This window comes from Humulus lupulus, chromosome 7, assembly GCF_963169125.1.
Source record: "Humulus lupulus chromosome 7, drHumLupu1.1, whole genome shotgun sequence".
NCBI classification, from domain to species: domain Eukaryota; kingdom Viridiplantae; phylum Streptophyta; class Magnoliopsida; order Rosales; family Cannabaceae; genus Humulus; species Humulus lupulus.
This window is the reverse complement of record NC_084799.1, coordinates 112,676,410-112,704,007: the sequence shown is the minus strand read 5'-3', so window position 1 is coordinate 112,704,007 and position 27,598 is coordinate 112,676,410. Positions and strand designations below refer to the sequence as shown.

Sequence of the window (27,598 nt, the reverse complement as noted above, 5' to 3'; positions counted from 1 at the left end):
GGAGTCGCAGTAGACCCAACTAAGGTAGAGGTTGTGAAGGATTGCCCAAGACCTAAGAATGCGTCAGAGGTTAAAGGTTTTCTCGGGCTAGCAGGCTATTACCAGAGATTTGTAAAAGGCTTTTCTAAGATAGCCACTCCGCTTACCAACCTGACCTGGAAACAACAAAAGTTCAACTGGATGGATAAATATCAAGAAAGCTTCCAATTGCTCAAAGATAAATTGTGTTCAGCACGAGTACTTTGTGTACCGATACCCAACGACAAGTTTGTAGTATACTGTGATGCGTCCTAGAAACGTTTAGGCTCTGTGTTGATGCAAAATGACAAAGTGATAGCCTACACCTCAAGACAACTGAAGGAACGAGCAATGCTATCCAACACACGATATGGAATTGGCAGTAGTGGTCTTCGCACTGAAAATCTAGTTGCACTATCTATATGGAGAATGGTCTGAGATTTATACGGACCACAAGAGCTTAAAATATTTCTTCACACAAAAGGAGCACAATATGAGGCAACGTAGGTGGTTGGAACTAGTAAAGGACTATGACTGCGAAATCATATACCACCCAGGAAAGACGAATGTAGATGCAGATGCATTAAGTTGGAAGAGTTATGGAAATGTGGCAGCATTATCCAGAATTGGAAAGCCACTATAGCAGGAGTTGATTAATGATGGGATACAAATAGTCATGGGTCAATTGGCTAACTTGTCCATCTAGTGGAGTTTACTAGAGGATATACGGATCGGACAAGGGTATGATGACACACTATTATCGCATATGTTTGTAGTCAAAGAAGGCAAGACTATGAATTTCTCTATGTCAGGATAGGGGTTCTTGAAATATAAAGGTCGAGTATGCGTGCCAAATGGCCATGGGATTAAGACGAAGATATTAGAAGAGGCACACACTACCCCATACTCTGTTCACCCAGGGTCTACCAAGATGACTCACGACCTTAAGGCACTATATTTGTGGCTGGGAATGAAGAAAAACGTAAAAAAGTATGTGTCCAAATGCCTAATATGCCAGCAATTAAAGGCAGAACATCAGCGACCCACAGGCTTATTGCAACCGCTTAGTATTTTAGAATGGAAGTGGGAAGACATAGCCATGATCTTTGTGACATGATTACCATGAACAAGTAAGCAACACAACTCGGGTTGGGTTGTGGTTGATATACTCACAAAGTCAACTCACTTCTTGTTTTTTAAGACAATGTACACTACAGACCAATACGCAGACATCTATGATCGAGAAATTGTACGAGTGCATGGAATCCCTAAGACCATACTATCCGACAGAGGTTCGGTGTTCACCTCGAGATTTTGGGGAAGCTTGTAGCATGCCATGGGTACCAAGCTAAGTCTCAGTATGGCATTTCATCCTTAGACCGATGGACAGTCTGAGTATACCATACAAATTTTAGAAGATATGTTGCACGCTTGTGTACTAGACTTCAAAGGATCATGGAATAAGTATTTTCCTCTTATAGATTTCTCCTACAATAATAGCTACCAGGAAAAGATTGATATGGCGCCCTATGAGCTACTTTATGGAAGGAAATGCCGCTCACCATTACATTGGGATGAGGTAGGAGAAAGATAACTTCTTGGACCCGAGGCTGTTAGAGAGGCTCAAGACGCAGTGGAACTGATTAGAAACTGTATGCCCGTTGCTCAGAGTCGACAAAAGAGTTATGCAGATGCCAAGCAATGAGATGTGGAATTCAAAGGTGAAGATCAAGTCTTCTTAATAATATCTCCAATGAAAGGAGTGAAGCAGTTCAGGAAGAAAGGCAAACTTAGTCCCCGGTACATAGGTCCTTTTGAGATATTGGACAAGGTCGGACCGGTAGGGTATAGAATAGCCTTACCGTCAGCTCTGGTAGATAACCACAATGTGTTTCACACCTCGATGTTGTGTAGTTATGTGCCAGACCCATCCCACGTTCTCAAGTACGATACCCATCCCACGTTCTCAAGTACGATACGTTAGCACTTCAGAAAGACCTAAGTTACAAGGAATGACTGGTTCGCATCTTGGGGAAGGGGTGAAGGAATTACGGTCAAAGAGTTTTCCAATAGTCAAGGTCTTATGGAGAGGGTGGATGCCTCATTGGAGATGGTTGTGGCCTCCCATTATTTTGTCTGGAAGGTCCAGAGTTAGCCCGAGCACGCTCTGGGGTATTCCTGGCAAATTTTGGGTTATCATTCCGAGCTATCGAATGAGCTCGGTTATTCCTAGTTCCAGTAGGGGCGTTTCTCGTAGAATTGTTCCTAAAAGGGTTTGGAGCATTTTCTCCAGCTCGATCGTTGTTAGTGTTTGTCTTGGGCCTTGGCTGAGCCTGTTGGGCCCTTTGCTCGGCCATCCTTGTAGCCGTACACCCTTGGGGTCATCTTATGGCCCTTCGAGGCGGTACCTATACACCAATGACTTAACTTGCCAACTCCTTGTTTCTCCGTGTAGCCTCGCATGCAATCTGTGATTTTCCAATTCCCTGATCGGTATGTATCTTTCAGGATTATAATATAAGTCTTCATCAAGCATGGCGGTCTGATCAAGTCGTCCCCTAGAGGCCGATGATGCACTCCCCTCTTTGGGGCTCTGACACACCACAAGCTGCTTTCCATGCCTCCAAGGGTGGTTCTGAGTCTGAGTAATACGATCCTAGGGGATTTGAGGTAATGGTCGCCCACTAGTTCCGGGGATGTTCAAGGCGGCCATTGATGTTGTACAGGAGGTTTTCACTAAACAATATAATTAATTGCTTAATGCTCTCAATGAAAGCATCAAAATGTTGCCGTTGTTTTTTGTCAACTTAACTATGTTAAGCAACAAGCAACGATTTAGAAGAAAAGAAGAAATCAGAGATTTTCACGTGGTCAAGTAGTTAAAATTTGCCTATGTCCATGAATCACTATTATTATGAAAACTCTTTCAAAGTTTCGAATGAAAGCAATTTGGTAGAGTTTCTTCTCAGTACAAATTTCTATGTGAATACAAATGACCTACTCCAGGCTATTTACAGACCAAGTTGTAAGAATATCTTACCCCCCAATTCAGGGAAGTTATAATCAAATGTTTAAATTCAAATAAATATCTGCATTAATGATACAAATTAAATGTGTTAATTAAGTAATATCCCACAAAAATATGGATTCAATACACGGCTTAACGAATCCTTATGAAATAGGGATTTCCTAATAGCTTTTTCGTGTGGTAAACGCATCATTGAACTCGAACGATGTGTTAACACACTTTCGATACTAACCACACTTCAAGCTCATCATTCTAGTTATTGCTTCGTCCTTATTAATTTGGTCAAACTCATTCCCCAGAGAAAGTGTTGGTTTTTACATATCAAATCAGAGATTATACGCAGCAGAACAACAATCAAAATTGTTAATTTAATCCCACAAGATTTCTAGATCTACTTCTTCACATGCATATATATATTGAATCAAAGATATGAATAGAAAATTACCTCAGGTCCTTCCTCGCTGCTATCTTTTTGTATGGAAAAAATCCTTGAGATCTCACACCAAGATCTTCCAAAATGTTCTCAGCACACAAAGAATGAGTGTGGGCTCGCTATACAAAATAATAGGCAAAATCTATTTATCAGATGTTCTCAGCACATGAGATCTGATAAAGTTTGGACCTAAGTATTTGAAGAACAGTGACCTATGCTTGTATCACTGTTCTCTTTCTCTCAGAGACATTTCACGATATTTTTCTATCCCTGAAAAGTATCGTTCTGAAAAACTGATATCCTATATTTAATATATCCAATATATTAAAAATAAAATATTAGTTATTTTAAACAATTTGAAAATAACTAATCAGTTATCAGATTATGTTTAAATAATAATATTTTAATCATATTACAATATCTCATTATTTATTTAATATTTAAATAACTAAAATTGTGTAACCAAGAAACTACCCAGAGCCTCTTATGCGTGTAGTACAGTGACTATGCACTGTGCTACACGTGTACCACATGCCAGGGATGGCATGTGATTTTCCCAATTTTTTTCTTATTATTTAAGTACCAAAAATCCCAAAAATAAAGTTATTCAAAATTAATTATATTTTTGTTAAATCAAATAATTAATTAATTCTCAATTAATTAATTACACATAATTATACAATAATTATGTTTGGTGCATAGAAAAATATTTTTACTTATCAAATAAGTCCTTTTGCCCATTTTTGTATTTACCTTTGTCGATGTTTGTTTGAGCCATTTCGGGAACCATGGACCTATAAGATTAAGCTCCAATAAATTGAAACTAAATAATTCAACTCTTTAATTATAATAGTTAATTTATTAATTATAATATTTCTCCACTATAAATTCACAATTGCACTCTTTATGTTATAGATATACTTTTACAGAAATCTTACCTTAAGTCGTCCACTGATATAACCATCTTTCAATAGTTCAACCCTCTAATTAATTAGTTCATAAATTAGAATGGATGAATTACCATTTTACCTTTCTAATTTACTTCTTATTCCTTAAGTACCATTAATTCACTAGTGAATAATTAATCCAATTATAGATTTGAGCTCAAAATCATTCAGTTCTAGAATTAACCCTTAAGGGAACTAATATACGATCCGTTAGGAAATATTAGATTCTGTATTGTTGATACATGTTCCCAGCAATCCATGATATTAAATCTCCAAAACAAAAGTCATTAGCCTCATTCTATGAAGAGACTTCAAGAATGAATCAAAAGATTTAATAAACATGAACAGAAGTTCATGAACACTCAGGATTTAGGTTGATCTATAAATGATCATCAGTTATGATATGAATTAAAAGTCTTTATTGTTAAATGGTTTTTGGATAAAGACTTTTATTCATATTGGTCCATGTCATATATAATCATATTATATAAAGTACCTTTACCGAGATGTCTTACCACATCAATAATCCGAATCTAGATTATTTTTATCATCATGATACTCAGCAAACCGTACTTACAACCCCAATTAAAGAATTCCTTAACTTTAATAAGTTAATGTTGACAATTTTTATTCATTCATGTGATCTTAATTCCCTCGTACTAATACAAGATCACATCCTCAATAAAGAAAATAGAATTTTTCTGATATTTTCAAAATTATTCGAACAATAATTTAATAATCCAAATATAACAATAATAATAAACCTTTGTATTTATTTATTCACAGAAATAACAAATGTCTTTTACATGCTTTTAGGACACACTCCTAACAGAAAGTTGGTATCTTCGAGCCTCCAACTTATGCTTAGATGTTGATAGAAGATATGAAATCTTTTGTCATTTTATAACTGTATTGCTAACACTTGTTATTCTTGAGCTTACACATTACGATCCTACATTTCGAGGCTATTTATTTGATCTCGAAAGTTAGGTGTAACATATGGTAAATTTAATTAAAAATTTAAATACTTTTTTTTATAATTTTCTTCTAGAAAAAATATTCTATATAATAAAATATTAAGAAATTCTAAATAAAAAGTATGAATTTAAATAATTTATTTGATCAAATTTTAATTATTTAATTAAAAAAATTTATAGCGAACTAAATTTTATATATAAATATATATTATTCAATTAATGGTTAGAACAATTAAAATAAGTAATTTCTCATTAAAAACTAAAAGACAAAATAAGAAATATGTATATATATATATGTCTTATGTCTTATGTAACTTTTATATATATATTTGGATAAACAAAATATATTATGTCACGAAATAATTAATTAATAAAAGAAAGAAACAAATAAATTTAAACACATAAATATTTTTTGGTTATAGTTTTTAATGTGAAATTTAAACACATTAAATTTAAATACTTTAATGTGAAATTTTAAAACATGTGATGAGAAATTATTGTGACTTATTTATTATTTTTTATTTTTATTTTCAATTTATTTACCTTATTTGGATAAATTTATTATTTTTTAATCTATTTACCTTATTTAGATGACTTTCAAAACTAACGGTGTTGGAAAACAATAAAAAAAGTTTTAAATCTAACGAAAACCTACAATTTCCTTAAACTCACATTTATAATATATAAAGATATGACGATGAAGAAATATTTGAGGTTGAAATTGATTGATTAAGGTTCTCTTTCTTTCTATTCTAGGGTTTCATAATCCTTAGTTTCTTGAAATTTTATCACTCACTGCATTTGGATTCTCATTGAAATTAATTGACTAAAGAGTTTTTTTTTTTTTTTAAATTATTGCAGCCTACTTTGCAGTACATTTCGCATATGAATTTAGAGCATTTGCTTGAGGAACAACAACTCATGACAATTGAGAAGTTCAATCAATGGTAAGTTCTAATGATTATATATTTTTTCTTCTAATTATTTAATGATTCTCTATTTTATTTGCTAACTTTAAGAAGAAAATAATTTGTGTTCATTTGTGGAAAACATGGTTCTACTTGCATTTAAAAAGTATGTTTTGATATAAGTTTCTTTAAACTTTGGACAAATCCTTAGAAGCTTTAGTTCTAATGGTTCTTTTGTTGCACCTTTGCTTTAAAATATTGAGCATGATTAGTTGTTGTGAATTGTATCATTGTGTTTTTTATAAAGAGTTACAACTTTTGTTGTGTCTTAGGAACTAAATAGTGAAAGAGCGAAAGCAGCTGCTGCACTCAAGTCACTTCAAGATAAACATGAAGAGAAATACAAGACAAAGCTGGAAAAGTTGATATAAGAATACTCAACTTATAACTTGTTAACTAGTTGATGTAGCACATAACTGATTACTTATGAACTGAGATTATATATGAAGAAACAAAGTGCTATGTATTTTTATTTCTTCTGCTATGTAATTTTTATTATTGTAGTATGTAAATTTTGTTTATTTCTTGATAGTTGATTGGTTTTTGTATAATTAAGTTAGAAAATTTTTGAATGAAAATTATTTAAGTGTACTATAAATATAGGATACTATTGTACCCCAAAACTACATGCTGAATTGCTTAGCACGAGGTACAACTGGCAGATAAGCACATGAAGAAAATGTACAATATTTTCTTCACTCTGGAGTGAGTTGCTCTAGACTACTTGGCAATCTGTGACAACCCGAGTTTCTAGATCAACTCTTACACCAACAATTTAGTTTGAGATACATAATGTCCGGATTGCCCACGTGAAACTATGGACATGACCCGCATCAGTTAGCACTAGTCTTACAACATCCAGCTCGAGGAGTGTATTCAGCTTGCGCAAGCTTGACTGACTTACAGTGAAGGATCCCAAAACACTCAGAGATTCCTCAAACGCCTAATAAAAGGATAGAATTTACTATGTTTTTATTACCCAATATAAAAAATATACAATTATTAGGAAGTTATGTATTTATGTAACTGGGAGGTTACCAAAAATTTTCATTTACCATATTAATGAACGGTTACCCAATACTGGCCACCATTTTCCCTATTAATATAAAGGGAACAAATTGTAAAAGGGTGGGACATTCTGTATTCCAAAAATCTTATTAAATTGTCCTAAGCAATTTCATCAAGAGTTCATAATCAAATCAATAAGAGTGACTCGTGGATTGGTGCATTTCAACCACTGAACCATGTAAAATCGTGAGAGTGCTTCGTGTTCTAGATTTTTGTTATTTTCTAACACATTCAGTTGACAAAAAGCTGAATCTCTATGTCTCGAATTTCAAAATCCCCAGTTGACGAAAAAATGCTTCAAGAGATTGGTGCTTTCATTGAGAACAGATTAGGCTTAAATTCTCACACAAGTTTCAACCCAATAATCATCATGGTGGTCACTCATTCTATGCATGACAATGAAACGGAACAACCTGATGATCAAGGAGGTCACCATATGACCATCCCTGCTGGAAAACAACATGTGGAACAGGACGACTCTGGAGATAGAAAATGCCCAACTAAGGAACCTCCTTTCCCTGGCCAATAGGCAAATTGAGGACATTTTAGCTCGATTACCCCCTCCTGGAACTGATGCTAACATCGGAAGAAGGAAAAGTGGGTCCCACATGTCCCATAGGAATAATCGTCATAACATCAGTCTTTCAGTCAGAATAGCAACACCAAGCTCACTGCCTTAAGAACAGACTCCCAGGAACAAACCTTCTACTAATAATCGTAGGAACGGACAAACGACTCATACTCACAAAAACCAATCAGGCCATGCAGGGTGAACTGAGACCACATCGAGAAGGAGGGAGATCCCTGGGAATCCACCACAGCCTCAGCCAGCCGCTCAGGTCCCATGAAATAACTCCGTGTTGCCGCCAAGTTGGGAAATTATAGTAGATAACATGCATGCTAATCTGATCCGTCTAGATGGGACACATATTTCCTCACCTATAAGGCATCCTCCTTCACCCATTCGTCATCCAACACCACCACGCCCACAAAGAAAAGATCTAGCTTGAGGAAACAACAAGAAAAATCTTGCCTCCTCAGAAAACATTTATGTCCGGCGATCTCGCACCAATAATCCAACTCCTCGACCCCAACCACGAGCTATAAGTTTCATGGGTGGGGGCTATTGGGCAGGTCCGAGAATAACAACAACACGAATTTCCATATACATGAAAGCGACCTGAGAATTAGTTGGGTTCAGCTCAAAGCTTGCACTCCAATCCACCGACTGACTTGCGTGATCATCTAAACGCACAGAGATGACAATCAGCTTGTTATGAAGATCTGAGCTATACTCAGAATATGGGAGATCTGTCTCTCATACATGACAATGGGAACGTCCCACCTAACTGAGCTCAAGCTTGGGGGGATAACAACCCACTCTATACGCACAGTAGGATGGGAGCTGGTAACTAGCTCCCAAAAAACCTAGAGATGAAGGATCCAACCCTCGAACGTTGGCCCTAATTGAGGAGAAAATGGAGGGGCTCTTATCTGGAAAAAAATATATGATTGCGATTCAGATGAGGAGCTCGAGCCTTTTGCTCCTCATAATGCAGTAGCTGCGTATTTGGTTTATTTCAGGATGTCAACTATACCCACATATAACAGAACCACTGATTCGCTCAACCACATTGGGACCTTCAACACTCTAATGATGGCCCACAATGTGAGCCTTGACCTGCGATGTGTTCTATTCCCAGCTACCTTAACCAAACCAACCAAGCTGTTGTTCAACAAGTATAAGAAACAATTATCACCTCTTGGAAAAATTTATCCTCTGAGTTCAAAAGATAGTTCCGAGATGCTAAAGTGATTCGAGTGGAGGCCGACTCACTAGCCAACATTAAGAAACAACCTGGTGAGTCTCTGAAGTCCTACCTCAACAGGTTTACTAATTTAGCAGCCCAAGTTGGAGACGCTGATGACCGTGCCAAGCTCATAGCCATGAGAACAGGAATCACTATAGGAGGAAATTTATCACTACAAGAAAATGGGGTCTTTACCTACCAATTGTAAGTGTAGGTAAAACTAGCCTAATGGTGGGTAATATAGTTTACCTACCAATATTGAATTGGTAGAGACTGGTAGGTAAAGGTTAGTAGGAAAAGAGTCTTTACCTACACTTATTAATATTGGTAGGTAAAAGAATCAGTGGACCCCACTAAGTTATAAATCAATTGATGAGTCATCAAATGACGTGTTTGATGACATGGCATCCTACATGTATGCTGACATGGTTTATGTAGTTTTACGTGTCTGATGACGTGTCATCATATGTGGCATCCTACGTGGCATCCTACGTGGTGTCATTTTATTAGCCCACATAGCATTATTTTATTGGTCTGTTACACAATTTATATTTTGTTCAAATTTAATGGTTATGTGTAGGTAAAAGATAATAACAGTTATTTATAAATGTTCTATATTAGAAATAAACTAGAAAAAAACCATACAATAATAAAATGTTTAATGCTAAAATTCTTTATAATGTTCAATACTAAAATAAGTCATAAAGTTATCATTTTTAGGTTACCCCTACCAAAATAAAAAAAACTTCATAAAGTTCATTCCTTAGTAAATTAATGTAAATAAACTAAGAATCATCTTGTGACTCCCGAACTGAAAAAGATGGAGACTCTCTTAAATTTGCATCTGAAGCTTGGTCTGTTGGAGGTGGTGGAGGCGATGCCATCAAATTGTTATGACGAAGTATATCCACAACCACACTAAGTTGTTTGTTAGTAGCATTAAGGCGGGAAGTTGTATCATTAAGTCGTTCAACTAACTCTTCATAAGTTGGTTGATTACCCACAATATTTTCACGATGTGAAGTAGAATTTGTTACACTAGAAGACCGCCCCCACCCTCACAAGTATACCGAATCACGTCCAAGTACACGCTCCATAATCTCTTTATCAGACAATTCTTCTGGAGGGTGTTGACCCCTTAACTCCATCATTTTATCCTAATAATATATTTAATTAATTATTAGTAAGAAATATAATAAATAAAAATTTAAATTACTTACATATAATGGCCCGAGCTCTGTTCCAGTCCATCCTTTCTTAGCATCATAATGCTTTAGACGTCATGTCTCAATTTGACCGGTAGGAGAAGTTAACACCATTCCACGTCGAATGTGATGTCGTGGTGTGGAGACTGAACCATTTTTTGACTCCCATTTCCTTTTTGATCGATTGGTAGTATTCTTTAATGTTCTTTTCTGAAGAAATAAATCCAAATAAAATTTATTAGAAAAAATCTTACACAACCTTTTCTTTTGAACAACACAACTGTCTATTTATCACAAACTTTATTGAACAGTTAACACTAAAATCTGTAAACCAAAGACAAAACAAAATACTATAAAAAGAAGTGATTCGAGTCATGAACCCCAATAAGAGACGCAATGGGCGTGATCCGCTCCAACTGACATGGAACTACACTTATGAAGCAGCTGGGAAAGCCAACGAATTTGACAGGTTAAATTCCTCTAAAACAGTGGCCATTGTCACTGTCATTTTGTTTTCAGCAGCTGTAAGTAAGGAAGAAATAATCTTGTATTCCTCTGATTGGTCACTAGTGCTGATCACGTCTAGCTAACTAAGGAAGAAACAAAGAGCTTATATTCTCACTCTCACAACTCACAAGTTAAGTCTATCATCATCCTTTGTTTTTTTTCAAAATATATAAATGGAATGAAGTAACAGATTAATCAGTTTGTTTGAACATCTATCTCTAAACTCCTCAAAATTGGCAATTCAACATTTCCATTACAGAAGAGTGTAATACCACTTGTAAAACAAGTAATAGTGCAAACACCTTAACTACATCAACTACATAGTCAGAAAAAACTTCATTCCCACAACCTAAATGAAAGAAACACAACAACTGAGGGCATCATAGTCAAAGAAAGACAAAAATTTCAACAAAGAGGTCATCTACAGCCAAAACAGAAAAAAATAGCAAAAAGCTAGATGTCAAGAACAATAACAATATGTAAATAGTATGCCGAGTCTCTTGTTCCTATCATAATAGCAATATTATGATAAAAAAAATGTTACCTTAAATTCAGGACAACACCAACGATCACACAAAATCATCCAATCTTCTTGCTATTCTTCTTTTAAGTCTGGATGACGTTTGCTCTTGGCCATCTCAAGATCATTTTCTCCTCCAATTTCTTTGAAATATAAATGCAGCTTGTACTTATGACCCTTCCAAGCTTTTCTCATTTGCTCATCAATGCATTTTTTAGTTGTCTCATCATTCAAGTTGATGTCAAAATGTTCCTATAAAATAAAACAATATTAATTATAAATATTACAAATATAAATGTAATATTGTGAAATAACTTACCAAAAGATAGTGTCGCAGTGGAGTTCTCACATCTTCAGGGACCATTCTCCACTCTTTATAACGAAATGTACCATGATTCCAAATAATGAATCCAATCTCATTATTAAATTTCTTAGCATTAGTACAAATTGGTTGATGACACTCCGCATCAAAAGTCACTGACAACTTTCCAGTTGATGATGCGTTAGCTATAGTTGTAGTTGTCAAGCCGCGAGTAGCTCCACATGGCTTGAAGGAAGATGTTTGTCCTACAATATAATATAATCTTAATTAAAATAAATAGAAATTTAAAGAAATGAACATGAAAGACATTAAATTTACCAGTTGGAACTTGGGAAGATGGATTATCATCTTCGAAATCACAATGGGTCGTCACATTGAGTTGTTCGCCCTGTACAGTAGGGTGTGTGGAGCCTTGAGGGTGTTCTCTCTCTACATTAGATTGTGTGGTGGTTCTAGGTCGTTGACTTAGTACCGTAGATCGAATGGTGCGACAAACTTGTTGTTTCTCTAAACTCGACCAAGTAGTGCGAATAACTTGTGCAAGTGGAGCAGGAGGATCAATGACTGGTTCAACTTGTTGATTCTATAAACTCGACCGAGTAGTGCGAACAACTTGTGAAGGTGGAGCAGGATGATCAATGACTGGTTCAACTTGTTGACTTTGAGCAGTAGATCGAGTGGTACGACGACCAGGTGTCATGACAGAAATTCTGTGAAATAAAACAAAGAAAATGATCAGTAAATAAATATTTACAAATATTAAGAAACTAACTATGAATTAAGAATCTTGATGTGTCTATATATTGATATGGATGTCTATATATTTATACAGTAAACGAGAAAAGGACCAACCAGCCTTCAAGCTCAGAACAACAATAATTATTAGCACCCAATAGTGTTTAACAAAATAGAGGAGCAACTGAGTTGTGTTGCTGCCTTGAGGGTGTGACTTCTTCATTGATATAGTGCAAGACTAAGCTCTTCTTGAAGAGTTAAAAAGATGACGTAGACTCCATTCAAGGGAGTTGAACCTCTATAAAATATGTGCTTTCTTTTATTAAGAATCTGCATCATCATCACATTCTGATTCTGTAGAACTTTTAGTGTCATCACTTGAGAGAAATGTTTCATTATTACAGAATATATTTCCTTCATCAAAATCTTCATCTAAGTCACTATCCTTGTCAACATTTTGATTTTGGTTTGAAAATAAATCAACAACAAGTTGGTCTAAAAGAGTTACAAAAGGAACATCTAATCGAACTAAAGATGAACTTTCTATGAAATCCTCAGTTGGTTGAAAAGGTGGCAATTGAAATGATTCTTCTTCTTGAAACACATCATTATTTACTGTCTCTTCCATAATTTCAGGAATGTCATAAATAGATTGATGATTTACTTTTTGAACAATCCTCCAATTTGAACCATGCTTCATATCAAGCAAATAGAAAACTTGTTGTGCTTGAGTTGCCAAAATAAATGGTTCATTAGAATACCAATCAGTAGATGTATTGATGGAAGTCAAATTATGATCCACAACAATTGATCTACCTTTTGGATTGGAGTTATACCACTTGCAACGAAATAAGAACACCTTCCGATCTAAAATGAATGACAACTGAAAAATCTCAATCAAGACACCATAATATAGGATACTAATATTGTCATGATCACCTTCAGTGCAAATTCCAGAACATTGTGTCTTAAGAGTATCGTCACGCTCTTTACATCGAAATTGAACACCATTTACAATACAACTTTGGTAGGTGTTGTACCGTTCAAGTGGAACTTGAGATAAAGAGTACAAATCATAATTGGCAAGAGGTGATTTTTGAACTCGCATTTGAGACACCTATAGTATAAAAGAATTTGAATTATGATGAATGATGTTACAACTTAAGAATTTAGTAAGAAACCATTAATGATAATCTCTTACTTTATTCTTAAACCAAGAAGGAAATTGTTCTTTGTGCTCTAAGGCAACTTCTGAATCTGAAAGACCTTTTTCTTCCAACAACTTTATATGATCACTACATTCAAATTCATTACTATGAATAAGTAAATGATATTTTGTTGAGATAATTTAGAAGAAGAAAAGAAATTGTTACTTACTCGAGAAAATCTTGGATATCATCTACAAAATTGTTCAATATATACCATTGAGCGACTTTTCTCCAATTCTGAAGCAATTTGACAGTAGATGCCCCTAATGGACGAACATTGGAGTTGAAAACATCTAAATTATGATTTGGAGAAGGTATATCCCAATTACGCTCGGGTCTTGTGAATCTTGTCTCTATGTTAGAAACATATCTTGACAAGAAAGTTATAGCTTCATCTACAACAAAAGCTTCTGCTATTGAACCATCAGGCCGAGACATGTTTCTCACATATTTCTTGTACAAACCCATATGGCATTCTATCCCAAACATCCATCTCGAAGCAACTAGACCACCTAATAACACTTGATCGGGTAGGTGAACAGAAAGATGAACCATTATGGTAAAAAATGATGGGGGAAATATCTTTTCCAACTTGCACAAAATTATTACAATTCCATCTCTCAATTCTTCTATGTCAGAAATATGAAATGTTTTTGCACAAATTTTTTGAAAGAATTGGCAGAGTTCAATCAAAGTACCACGAATGTTGTCTGTTAGAAAAGGAAGTAATGCAACTGGTAATATCTTATGAAGTAAAACATGGCAATCATGAGTTTTCATTCCTCCTAGTTTGTCATTATCTTTTACACATCGACTAATATTCGAAGCATATCCATCTGGTAATCTAACACTTTGAATGAATTTACAAAAATCTTTGCATTCTTCTCTCGTCAAAGTGTAACTAGCATAAGGTTTTTCAAGCTTGTTATTAGAAGGGTCCTTCTTCAGCCAAAGCTCTTCACAAATATTAAGATTTTGAAAATCCTTACGAGCTTTTAAATTGTCTTTCGATTTACCTTCAATGTCTAAAAGTGTTCCAATAATGTTATCACATACATTTTTCTCTATATGCATCACATCAAGATTGTGACGCAGCAAGAGCTTTGACCAGTATGGCAAGTCAAACAAAACACTTCTATTACACCAATTCATCTCTTTCTCTCCACACTTACGTTTTCTAGAAGAATTACTTGGTGCGTTACCGGGGGTATGAATAGGAATTTCATCCAATTGCTTTAAAATGTCATCACTAGTAAAATTTCTAGGAGGGCCACGTAATTCAGTAGATCCATCATATTCTTTACTTTTTCTCCAAGAATGGTTTCTTTTCAAATAACATCGATGTCCCATGAAACATTGTTTGTCAGTTATTCTTCTAGATCTTGTATCTTCAAGACAAACGAGACATGCTAATTTACCAGCAGTGCTCCACCCAGACAAGTATGCATAAGCAGGAAAATCACTAATTGTCCACAAGACTGCAGCTCTACATGCATTGACCATACAAATCATATGCATTGACTCCATCCCATAACTCTTTAAGCTCTTCAATTAATGGCTTCAAGAACACATCATAATATTTTCCAGGAGATTTAGGACCTGGAATTAACAAAGACATGAGATAGTTTATTCCATTAGGAGAAGCCCAAGGTGGCATATTGTACGGAATTAATATCACCGGCCACAAACTATAGGTTGATGTCATATTAGAGAAAGGGTTAAACCCATCTGATGCCAACCCCGTTCGTACACTCCTGGAATCAGCTGCAAAGTCAGGATGAACATTGTCGAAATGCTTCCAAGCATCCCCATCAGCAGGATGACGTAAAATCCTAGCTTCATTTTTTCGTACCTCTTTATGCCATTGCATATCTTTAGAAGTGTGTTTCGAACTAAATAATCGCTTAAGTTGTGCCTTGATTGGGAACCATCTAAGTCGTTTATGTGGGATTTGATTTTGTACATAACGACTAGACTTGCATACAGGACATGACACTGCATTTGCATTCTCACCATAAAACAATGCACAATCGTATTGACAAACATCAATTTGCTCATAGCCTAACCCAACCTCACAAAGAAGCTTACTCGTCTGGTAATAATTCCCTGGGCACTGATTACCCTCGGGCAATATCTCTGTCAAACACTCCAAAAGACCGTCGAATGATTTATCTGTCCATTTGTTAAGCACTTTGAGATTCATCAACTTCACAATCGCGCTTAAGACAGAGAAACCTTTACAATTATTGTACAAAGGCTTATGAAGTGACTCAAACAATGCATCATACTTGTCATCCACATTAAGTGGAGATTCATCATTGAAGTCACTAGTTGGACCAATGTCAAAATACTTACTACCAATAGCATCATGAAGACCTGTAGCCAAATCATCACGCTGATCCGAATCTTCAACAGTATCCTTGGTTTCGAATAATCCTTCATCTTCTACTTCCTCTACTTGCTCACCATGGTGATACCACCTTGTGTAAGTACTAAGAAATCCATGAGTGATCAAGTGCAACTTTATCACATGCATGTATTATGATTTCTTATTCACGCATCGACAACAAGGGCATAGAACCATCCCATTAGAGTCCACGGAGTGTCTTGCAACACTAAAGAATTCATTCATTCCAGCAGCATATTCTGCTGAAAGTTTATTTGGTATATTTATCCAATGACGATCCATGAACCAACAAAATGGTGTCCCTTGTTGTAGTTCTTAGAGCTGATGATGAACCAAAATTCTAGAAAGAAGATAGAGGGGAACAAGAAAAATAAAAAGAAAGGATGGTAAATATTAAACCAGTAAAAAGAAAGGATGGTAGCCTTTCATTTGAGGATTCTGTAACAACAACAGTGATAATACAAAAAATAGACTAAACCAGTAAAACTACATCCAAATAGATTTAGAAACAAAGAAAACTAAATAAAAGGTTCATCTACTTGGGGCACCTAAATTGAGAATCATTCAAGTTGATGCTAGAAAAGCACCTTTCATGGAAGTTGCATTTTTTGGGGAGGTTCAATTTAGTAACTTGGGATTTGATCTATCTGACAAGGATTCATGAATGCATCTTTATTATTAATTCTTTCTTTTAAAAAAAAATATATTGAATTGAAAGAACTATTATCATTATATAGAAACATATAAATATATGTATGTAAATATATGTGGTGCAAATATTCTTGTAAATATTCAAAGGTTACTACTACTGCCCAGGAGGAGGAAACTGACCCCATTACTTACTAGATTTGTTTGGTTCCTTAAAAATTCTTTCCACCCTAGTAAAGAATAATAATAATATTAATTGCTAAAAAAAACGCTTATATTCTGATGATGTTTATGATGCATAAACATACATGCATATATATATAGTAGTGTAATATATGGCACTTGTACCCTTATAATTTCCAATTTTCCCGAGTGCTAATTAGGTAACTGCCAGATATTGCTACACATAACTCAGAGAGCACATGCCATAATTGTCAAAAAGATAATCAAGAGACATCTATATATTAATAATATATATTATTATATTAATTATAGTTGATCTCTTTTAAGAATAAACTTTTTACTTCATTATTGCTAATATTCCCTGCCTAAATAGCTGGCCAAGAACCCCATTTGTACTTGAATCTATCTGTATGTGTCATTCCACAACTACATTTTTACAGAGCTTATAGTTCCTATATATATATATGCATGTACGACTATTAAAGAGAAACTTTGTATGTGTCATTCCACAACTACATTTGGACAGAGTTTAGTTTCACAAACCAAATCACATTAACATGTTAATTAAAGCCTAAAGTCCCCACCTTTAAATATTGATCAGAAACAAAGGCATTAGCAATAAAAGTAATAGTATCATTCTTCAACCCAAAACATAGAACCGAGATAAAGCCAGAAAACAAATAATCAGCCATAGAATACTTTATCAGGACCACTTTCCCTTCTTCAATAACATTACCATAAGATTTCAAACCGTGTACAAGGACTCTCTAAATAGCAAATAGAGCTAAATCCACATGTATTACCTAGCTTGAGCTACTCCGAGGATGGAGTCTAACTTTTCAAGCTCAGTAACAATTGGTGTCTAAAGATTTGACTTCATGCATGTTTAGAATTCGGTACATTTTTTGGCAGAGTATTTTAAATCTAAGGTAGAGAACTCATGTTATTGGTACAGATGGACAAGGCTTTTGTTCTTGGGGATGCTATCAAGTACATGAAGCAGTTACAAGAAAGAGTGAAAACACTAGAGGAAGAGATGAGAAAGAGAAACATGGAATCAATAGTCTTTGTAAAGAAATTCCAACTCTTTGCAGATAAAGATAATAATTCATATTATTCTTCAGATGAGAATTGTTCCTCATTCGATGAGCCACTACCAGAAATTGAAGCAAGAGTTTGTGACAAGAATGTACTAATAAGAATTCACTGTGAGAAAAAGAAAGGTGTTATGGAGAAAACAATTGCTGAGATTGAAAAGCATCACTTAACAATTATCAACAGCAGTTGCATGACATTTGGAAGTTCTTCTGTTGATTTGACCATTATAGCTCAGGTAGTGTTTATCATCCATTATATATATAACAGTATATTATTTCAAACGATTAAATTGTATAGAAATTTTGAACTACAATCATTATTACTTTTGACAGATGAACATGGAGTTCTCCATTACAATGAAGGATCTAGTCAAGAATCTACGCTTGGCTTTCAGCTTGTTCATGTGAAAAAGCTTCTAACTTCACAAAGATGAAGAGAAACCCATAACTAAAGAATAATTACCTATATATACAACCTATCCAAGTTTATTTCAAACTATGTGTCTTCAAGGTCTGAACTGAAGTGCTCGACCATGTTAAAACATACCAAAATGGTTAATTAGCTCATTTACTAAATTAATATTTGATTATAAAATATTCATTATAAGAAAGAAGAAAAGAAATTAAACATACCTGGCTGTTAGAAAGTCTATAACATCAATAGTTTGGGCGTTTGGTTGATATTATGGCATCACAGTATAGTATCATCAGTTTTTCCCCATTCAATTGAGCGGCCTGGGCATTTGGTTGAAATTATGGCTTAAACCTACCAAAAGTCATATAAATAAAAAAACAAATAAATAATATATAGGAGCAAGTTTGGTTGAAATTATGGCATAAACTTAAAATGCAATCTGATACGAGTATGGGCGTTTCTTCTCATAAACCTTCTAATGATTTCTGGGCTTTAGGGGAGGACGGAAGAGGCACCCCGCTCATGCACATCTGGGTTTTTCTTCTCAGGTGGCGGTCGACGAGTATGGGTTCTTCTCTCAGGCGAGGATGGGCGGTTCTTCTCTCAGGCGATGGTCAGCATTGGGGCCTCGGGGGTACTCTCGCTGAGGATGGGCGCTTCTTCGACTGGTTTTCTAAGAGGGAGAGACCAGACCAGAGTTTTTTTTTTTTGTCTGAAAGGGTTAAATGATAAAATATATATTATTATGATTTTGTTTTTACTGATAGTTAGAATTAATTTAATTTAAATTTTTGTTTTTGTAATGTTTATTTGTTTTTAAGATTTGTACCATTTGTTAAAAATAATATGACATGTTAAAAATAAGTAAGATGACATGTAGGATATTTTTAACACATCATCACACAACTCAGCGTCATTTTTATTAAAAATTAAAATAATAAGAGGGAAACATTGGCGCCAAATGCAAAAAAAAATTCCCTCCAGTATATGTGTAGGGTAACACTCTTTACTTACCCATATTATTAGTAAATAATCATCCTTCTAAAATATTATAATATTGGCAATATTTCCCTACCAATAAATCTTACGAATAAATATTGGTGGGTAATGGTTCCCTTTACCTACCAATATATATTGGTAGGTAAAGATAAGATTTGTTGTAGTGTATGGAAGGAGCTCCAGAGGAAAGGTGTGAAAACTGTAGTTGAATTTTTGGCTCAAGCTCAAGAGTGGATAAACCTGAAAGATGTGTAATCTGTTATCGAAGGAACCAGCCACACCCTCATTAAGCCTGGTTGAGTGGTGACAGATGCTAGAGCCACGGCTCAACCCATTACCTAGAATAACATGGCAGTGGGTAATAAACGAAAAGGAAATGGTGAGGGCGACTAGAACGAGTCCAAGAAAAATAAGTACGAGGATAAATATATTTCCATCAAGACTGCCTACATTGATTTAACAAATATGCGAGAGTGAATTTATTTAGCTAATTCTACTCGCCTTCCGTGGAAAAAGCCCGAGTTCATGAAGCATCAAAGGGCGAAGAGAGATCCAGCAAAGTTCTATCGATATCACAATGACATCGGCAACAACACTAAGGATTGATGTCAATTGAAAGATGAGATCGAGACTCTCATTTAGGATGGATTGTTAGCCCAATACACTCGGAATAGGGTAGCTCCTAATCAACAGGTGTGGCAAAACCCTTTGCCGGTTCTGGACAACCAGGTCAATCCAGCACAATCAGCTCAGGAAAATTAGATTATCCCTCTTTCTATTGAAGGAAGAAACATATCCACCATTGCAGGCGGACCTCATTTGGCAGAGACGAATAGTAAGGCCCATAAGAGGTATATTTAGGAGCTAAACACGCATGATGGCATCGAGTGTATCCCGGAGCAAAGGTTATCTGAACAACATCGATTGGATAAACAACCAATCATTCTTATGGAAGAATACACAAGCCATGTCCAATTCCCTCATAATGATTCGCTGGTGATAACCATTCAGGTCGCTAACCGGAGGGTGCGCTGAATACTGATTGACAATGGGAGTTTCGTTAATGTTCTATTCAGGTCCACCCTTGAAATGATAGAGCTATCTGTAGCGAATCTCAAGGCGACCTCTAGGACCTTTTATGGATTTTCAAGAATTAGGATGGCATCCATAGGAATAATCGAGCTCGTAGTAACCTTGGGCAAGGAAACACGAGTTATCACCAAGATGCTCAAGTTCGTAGTGAATCACTGTCCGACTGCCTACAATTTAATATTGGGGAGACCTGCGCTGATGGCAATTGAAGCTATAACTTCAATTCACCATTTGGACATGAAATTCCTCTCGACCTCAGGAATATGCACCGTGAGGGGAGATTAACTTGCTGCCATGGAATGCCATAGCATTTCCATGAAGGGAAAATCACAACCTAGGCAGCAAGTCATGGAAATAACTAAGGAGAATGAGGAACCTTGGGCAATGGTAGTTGTCGGAGAGGTGGAAGAACCTCAGGAATTCAAAAATGAGATCGCCCAACCTGAAGAAATTGATATGATATTAGGCAAACACAGATCTGAGCTCCAAGCTTTAGAGGAGCTACAGGAAATCATCCTCGACTTAGAAGTACCTTTGAAAGTAGTAAAGGTTGGGAAAAATCTTAGAGCTGAAAGAAAGAAGGGATTGGTCGAGTTCTTATGGAAAAATCTTGACGTCTTTGCCTGGTTGCATGAGGACCTGGTAGGGATCAGTCCAAGTGTCAGGATGCACACATGAATATTGGAAAAACACGTGCCTGTGAAGGAAAAAATGTATGTTGTTAGGGAAGGAGCGAGGAGAAGCGCTAGAGGAAGAGGTAGCTCGCTTATAGAAGTGCGGGTTCATGAGAGAGGCTAAATATGTGATCCGGATAGGCGACCCCATTTTGGTCTCGAAGCCCAATGGAATGTGGAGGACCTGTATTAATTTCTCCGACCTCAACAAGGCTTGTCCTAAAGACTGTTTCCCAGTACCGAGAATAGATCAGCTAGTCAATGCCATGGCCGGCCATGAGCTCATGTCTCTCATGGACATGTATTCTGGATATAACTAGACCATGATGAACCCTGTGGATCAAGAGCACACTATCTTCATGACCGAATATAATGTATACTACTACACGGTCATGCCATTTGGGCTAAAGAATTTTGGTGCAACATATCAAAGGCTGATCAATAGGATGTTTGTTAACCAGATTAGGGAAAACATGGAGGTGTATGTTGATGACATGCTTGTTAAGTCAAAGAAATCCAATGACCATTTATCCAATCTGTAAGAATGTGTGCTGAGAAAATACAACATGAATTTGAACACCCATAAATGTACCTTTAGTGTTTCATCGGGGATGTTCTTAGACTTCATAGTCAATGCAAGGGGAATTGAAGCGAATTCTGAGAAGATCAGGTTGCTATTAGAAATGCCTTCACCAACATCATGAAAGGATGTACAAAGCTTAGTTGGAAAGGTCGCTGCCTTGAACTGATTTGTATCAAAGTCCACAAATAAATGTCTTCCCTTCTACAACATGCTTAGGGGAAATAGATGATTAGAAGAATGCAAACAGGCATTTCAGGATCAGAAGACTCATTTGGTTGAGCCCCCCCGTGTTATCAAAACCAGTTGTCGAGGAATTTTTTATACTTATACCTAGCCGTAACAGAAAACACGGTCAGCGTTATGTAAGTTTGAGAGAAAACCCGAATGAAAAAATCAGCGTATTATGTGAGCAAGAGGCTTTTGGGAGATGAATCCAAATATCCTCTTATTAAAAACTTGCATTCTGTCTGATTCTGGCCTGGAGAAAACTCAGGTCGTATTTCCAATCCCACACTGTACACGTCCTAACCGATCAACCTTTAAGGTAGTTCTTACAAAATCTTGAGACATTGGGACGTTTATTAAAGTGGGCTATTGAACTTAGTCGTTTTGAAATATTATAAAAACCACGAACAACAATCAAAGGCCAAGTGTTCATTGACTTCGTCGCTGAATGTATAGGGTTCTAGGACGAACCAATGAGAGAACTTGTACAAGTGTTGTGGAAACTCTTCATTGACGGATCGTCAAACGAGGACGGGTATAGAGCTGGAATAATTTTAATTTCACCTGAAGGACATCACTTCGATACGGCTCTCAAATTTGGTTTCGACGCTTCAAACAACGAAGCAGAATACGAGGCATTATTAGCTGGAGTTCGGGTAGCAAAAGAACAGAAGGCAAGATAAATTCAATGCTTTAGCGATTATAAGCTCATGGAGTTAACTATGATTTCATCACCTTGGACATTTATTGTATGTGGGATCGACTTAATTGGCTTGTTGCCTATTGGAAAAGGAGGAGTTCGCTATGCGGTTGTTTCCATCAACTACTTTACTAAGTGGATTGAGGTCGAGACCCTAGCAACTATAACCTCAAAAGAGTGCTAGATTTCGTCATGGAAAACATCGTATGTCATTTTGGACTTTCAAAAAGATTGTGTTTGATAACGAAATTCAATTTGACAGTGACCTATTCACAACCTTTTGCAAGAAATACGACTTAATGAAGAGTTTCTCTTCCATAGCATACCCTCAAGCTAATGGCCAGGTCGAGGTAGTAAACAAAACACTAAAGGCAAGCTTAGAGAAGCTACGAGAAGGTGCTAAAGGGTTGTGACCTGAACAGGTCCCACAAGTAGCTCGGTATTTTAATTCAAAAGTCAAAGGGCGTAGACTCGAGCAAGGGGATTTGGTGCTCCAACGACTATTTCTGGCTAACAAAGATCCTTTAGACAATATATTGGGGCTGAACTGGGAGGGACCCTACCAGATCGTGGAGATCTGACGGGAAGGAACTTTCAAACAAGCTCAGTTAGGTGTAGAATTGGTTTCACGAACTTGGAATGCTCTACGTCTCAAAAATTATTATCAGTGATAGGACATGTTTGTTATATTTAATGTGTTTTGTTCTTTGTAAGGATTATTTATAAAAGCCATTTCATTTTTGTCAAATTTAAATAATAAAGGGTTGCTACGTATTTTAAACGTGGTACCAGTTTTTCCCCCTATTCTTGTAATTCAGCGTTAGTTAATTATGTAAAAGTGATCTACAATATTTATAAATTGTGATTGCTTAGGGGGAATATAACCCTAAAAAAGTCTTTGAAAAATTAGGCAAAGTTTTTGCAACTTGAAATTTGAAAAATTGGTCACTCTACAACTTTTTAAAGCTCGGGTTTTCAAAGAAATTCTAAATACAAACTAACTTAAGAAAATTCAAAGCATAAGCAAAATCCTAGAACATAACTAGGTACAAAAATGCTGGAACTAAACCAGGTTTGAGGCATGATCCCTAATAGGTATACACGAATAGGTGATCAAACTCCTACAAATAACGAGATCATCATCCAGAAATTAACTAGGCGAGCCATCAAGCAACAATACCTCAATCTAAAATTACCTCCTATAACTATTTGGATGTATAAGGACGATGAAAGTTCACAAACATAAATACTTTATAGAAAAGGGGTTATATAAAAAGATTAGAGATAAACCAAAATATGTGAATTATATTGAGGTTAAAAATAAACTCGAATTAAAGGCCCAAGGGAAATTGTCTTGGCCTAAGGAGCCCACTTACAAACGGCTCCATGAAAAAAATAAATATATAAAAAGAGGTCCCCTTTCATCCCTTGACTCCGGTAACTTGCCCCTAGGATGACACCTCTTCCTCCTCGACCCCTACCGTAGCTCCTAAAGCCTTAGTTGTATCTGCAAGATCCATTGATAACTAATCCTGGAACTTGGCGAGGAAACATACCCAAAGTTCCGCGTCTAGAAATATGAAATACGCTTCCTGGTTATACGCCTAGACCCAATAAAACATTTCTTCTAAATATTTCTCCACTTCAACAACGTCCTCCTTGGCCTTGACCTCTACCTCTGCAAGCCTCTACTTAAGACAGACGACCTCACAAGCCTCTGCTTGAGACTGTCGACTTCTGGAAGCTTTTGCTTAAGAATGTTAAAGTAGTGTCCCACATTTCCTAATAAGGAGTATTGCCTTGATTAGTGGGCGAGGAGGGCCTAATTGAGTTTCTATGTGTTACTATGATTTAATTGTGATTATTTATGTGATTATGTGAATTATATGAGTTACATTGTGATATGACTAGTTATGCATGTTTATGTGTATTTAATATGCTTGGGGGGCCGTTTTTGTTCAAAAATGCATTTTCGTAATTTTTACTAGTTGAGGGTATAATTGTAATTATATGTGTTATGTGACTGATACCATATTATTATGTGGTATTCGGCTTGAGTTGACCCTTTGGATCAATTTGGAAAAAAATTTCGAAATGGGGATTTATACCTGGCTTTGGTTGAGCCAAGGGGTATTTAAGTAATTTTGCATATGTGGGGAATTATTGGAACATTATTGGAGGAAATATTAATACTCGTGGGATTACTAAATTATTTGGGAATTTAGGGTGTTAATTGAGGTTTAGTGGCAAAATGACCAATTTGCCCTTGGGGAATGCTTTGAATATGATTACAGAGTGAGGGTACTATGGTCATTTAACCAAAAGAATAGACCAAATGGAAGTACCTCTTCACCTCACGCCCAAGACTTACCTTCCCTCTCTTAGTTTCTCTCTTGAAGCTTAGCCAAGAAATCAAGGATTTCCAAGCTAGGTCTAGGGATTTCTTTTGAGGATGTCAAGGGAATTGAAGCATCTGAAGGAATTAGAAGTGTTTTGTGGTCTGTAGTTTGCTGGAAAAAAAATCCTAGGATCGATTTTTGGGTCAAATTATGCAGGGAGAAATCATAACTTAACAATTGGGGAAGAACACTATGATTTTTGGGCAATTTTTATTTTCTGGTGACCTAGCGCGACCGCCCTAGGGTCCCAAAACCTTAGGAATTGGGTTTTGATTTGGGGTTTTGAGGTACGAGGCGCGACCTTGCTAGTGTTGGGGTTTTATGCCCTAATTAAAACCCAAATTCTTTGTAATCTCATTTTATTATCAATAAAAGAATAGAAATCATTTTTTGACTTGGTCAATCACTTGGCTCACATATTTTATTTTCATGATTATTTGTTTAATATAAACTTCTATTAAATCCCGAGCATATAGCTAATCTTATTTATAGTGACGTAATCACAGTGGAATATAAATATGATTATATGTTCAAAATAAGTTAGTCCTAAGATTAGTCAGTGCACCGGATTTACACTGACTTGCCAATCTACGATATGATCTACTTACACATTACAGTGTTATGTTCTTTCCAGAACATTAGCAAAGTAGATAAGATCGAATGTATTTGTTACATCGGACAGGACCGATATTGACAGTTGATAAGATAAGTAAACATACCGTTATTATGTATTCTAGTCATATCATATAGTTGACCATAGGTCAATTCAATCTCAATTCTGAGTGGTTAGTATTCTAACTGATTGTATTATTTGAGTTCTTTGACTTGTTCGTTACCAGCTTACCCTACGGACTAGCTCATACTTACATCTTGGGAACTCGGTAGTACAATTGAGTGGGAGTGTTAATCATAGATATGAACATCTATAGCTTCTGATGAAGAAGTGAAATTATGGTTTCCTTTTAGTTTGGTTCAAGGTGTTAAATGATAGAGATCTCATTTCAGTAATTAAATTAGTTTACTGAAATATCATTTACAAGGAACTAAGTGTTTTAAGGATAAAATACAATGAGGGGTAAAACGGTATTTTAGTCCTATCTCATTGTAGACCATCTATAGAGGATTGAGTGACAATTATGGTTGTAACAATGGATAATTAATAGCGTATCTTTATTTGTTATAGAGCGTTCTATGAATTCAAGAGTGCAATTCCAAGTCTATAGTGGAGTCACAAGGAATTAATAAGTTAGTAAATTTATTTGTTAGATTTATGATAACTTATTGGAGCTTGATTTAATAGGTCCATGGTCCCCATTGTACCTTGGATAAAATCATCTAGATAGTCTCAATTAATTGATTTAATCATCAATTAGAATTATCAAAGTTGACCAGGTCAATTTTGGATAGTTTCACAGAGTTGTGTAATTTTGAGAAGAAAAGAGAAATTATGGCAGATTTATTAATTAAGATAAATTGGTATCTAAATTAATAAATAAATATAAATCAAGGTTCAAATTATAAATAATTAATTTGATAAAGGATTTAAATAATTATTTAATTAATTAAATCAATAGAAAATAATATAGGCCTTGATTTTAAGTCCAATGGGCTTATAATCAAATGGGAAATTTCACAGGCCTATAGCCCATGATAATTTCGACCTAGGGCTTCAAAATGGCTATTATTTTATTGATTTTTTAATTAAATTAAATGGCCTAATTGAGTCTATAAAAGGAGTGCTTAGAGAGAAGTCAAAAAAAGACGGCAGATAAGTCACAAGTCAGATTTTCTGATAGTTTTATATTCTCTCTAAACACAAGTCCTTTTCTAAGCCACTTTGTTATTTTCTCTTCTTCTCTCTATATCTATCTCATGTGTTGAGAATTGCCCACACTAGTCTAGGTGGTTCTAAGGATACATTGGAAGATCGTGAAGAAAATAGAAGATCGGTTCAGTTTCTTGATAATACTCTGCGACAGAGAGGATACAAGAGTTAGAGAAACTAAAGGAAGGACTCTTAATTCCGCTGCGTATACTGTAAGTATTATATTATTTGTTTCTCTTTGAATTCAATTTTAGAAACATGTTTTAGGCTATCTCGTATTAATTTGTTTAATATTAGATATACATGAAAATAAATAAAGATCCTGTATAAGTTTTTCCAACAGCTAGTGCCCTAGAAACTTCAAAATTTTGGTGGGCACGACGTGCCTAGTTCCCCGAAAAAGGGTTTTGCTAATTTTTAGGATTAGGGCTTAGGGAGCTCGGGAATTTGTTTGGGGGCCCACTTGGGGGCTCGGTATACATTTCTAACCCTTGATATATTGGAATAGTAGCTCAATAAATTGGGGTTCGGAGTGAGCCTTGCGATTTGGATTCATTCCCTAATAATAGTATGTTTATGTTATGACTAGATTTTTCTGAAACAC

At 35.6% G+C, this 27,598-nt stretch overlaps 2 protein-coding genes across 2 annotated transcripts; one reads left to right on the top strand and one right to left on the bottom strand.

Annotated features, from left to right (window-relative positions):
• Positions 1-12,861: 12,861 nt before the first annotated feature.
• On the bottom strand, positions 12,862-16,283 carry LOC133792082 (uncharacterized). The gene is made up of 4 exons (XM_062229991.1): positions 15,283-16,283; positions 13,917-15,233; positions 13,741-13,834; positions 12,862-13,656 (listed from the first exon to the last, which is right to left on the bottom strand). The coding sequence occupies exons 1-4, from the start codon at positions 16,281-16,283 to the stop codon at positions 12,862-12,864; spliced, it is 3,207 nt and encodes a 1,068-aa protein (XP_062085975.1).
• A 1,657-nt stretch (positions 16,284-17,940) lies between these two features.
• Positions 17,941-18,619, top strand: LOC133789846 (transcription factor bHLH25-like). Its single transcript, XM_062227556.1, has 2 exons — positions 17,941-18,318; positions 18,416-18,619. Exons 1-2 carry the CDS (start codon positions 17,941-17,943, stop codon positions 18,488-18,490), a joined length of 453 nt encoding a protein of 150 aa, XP_062083540.1. The 3' UTR covers positions 18,491-18,619.
• Positions 18,620-27,598: the final 8,979 nt, after the last annotated feature.

Bases quoted from the DNA above. Each gene is read 5' to 3' on its own strand.
- LOC133792082 (XM_062229991.1), bottom strand. From the start codon at position 16,283: ATGCATGTGATAAAGTTGCACTTGATCACTCATGGATTTCTTAGTACT. The intron at 15,234-15,282 runs GTTATGGGATGG...CAATGCATGTAG, and splicing joins TTAATTGAAGAGCTTAAAGA to AGCTGCAGTCTTGTGGACAA. The intron at 13,835-13,916 runs GTAAGTAACAAT...ATTTGAATGTAG, and splicing joins GATATCCAAGATTTTCTCGA to TGATCATATAAAGTTGTTGG.
- LOC133789846 (XM_062227556.1), top strand. From the start codon at position 17,941: ATGGACAAGGCTTTTGTTCTTGGGGATGCTATCAAGTACATGAAGCAG. The intron at 18,319-18,415 runs GTAGTGTTTATC...TACTTTTGACAG, and splicing joins ATTTGACCATTATAGCTCAG to ATGAACATGGAGTTCTCCAT.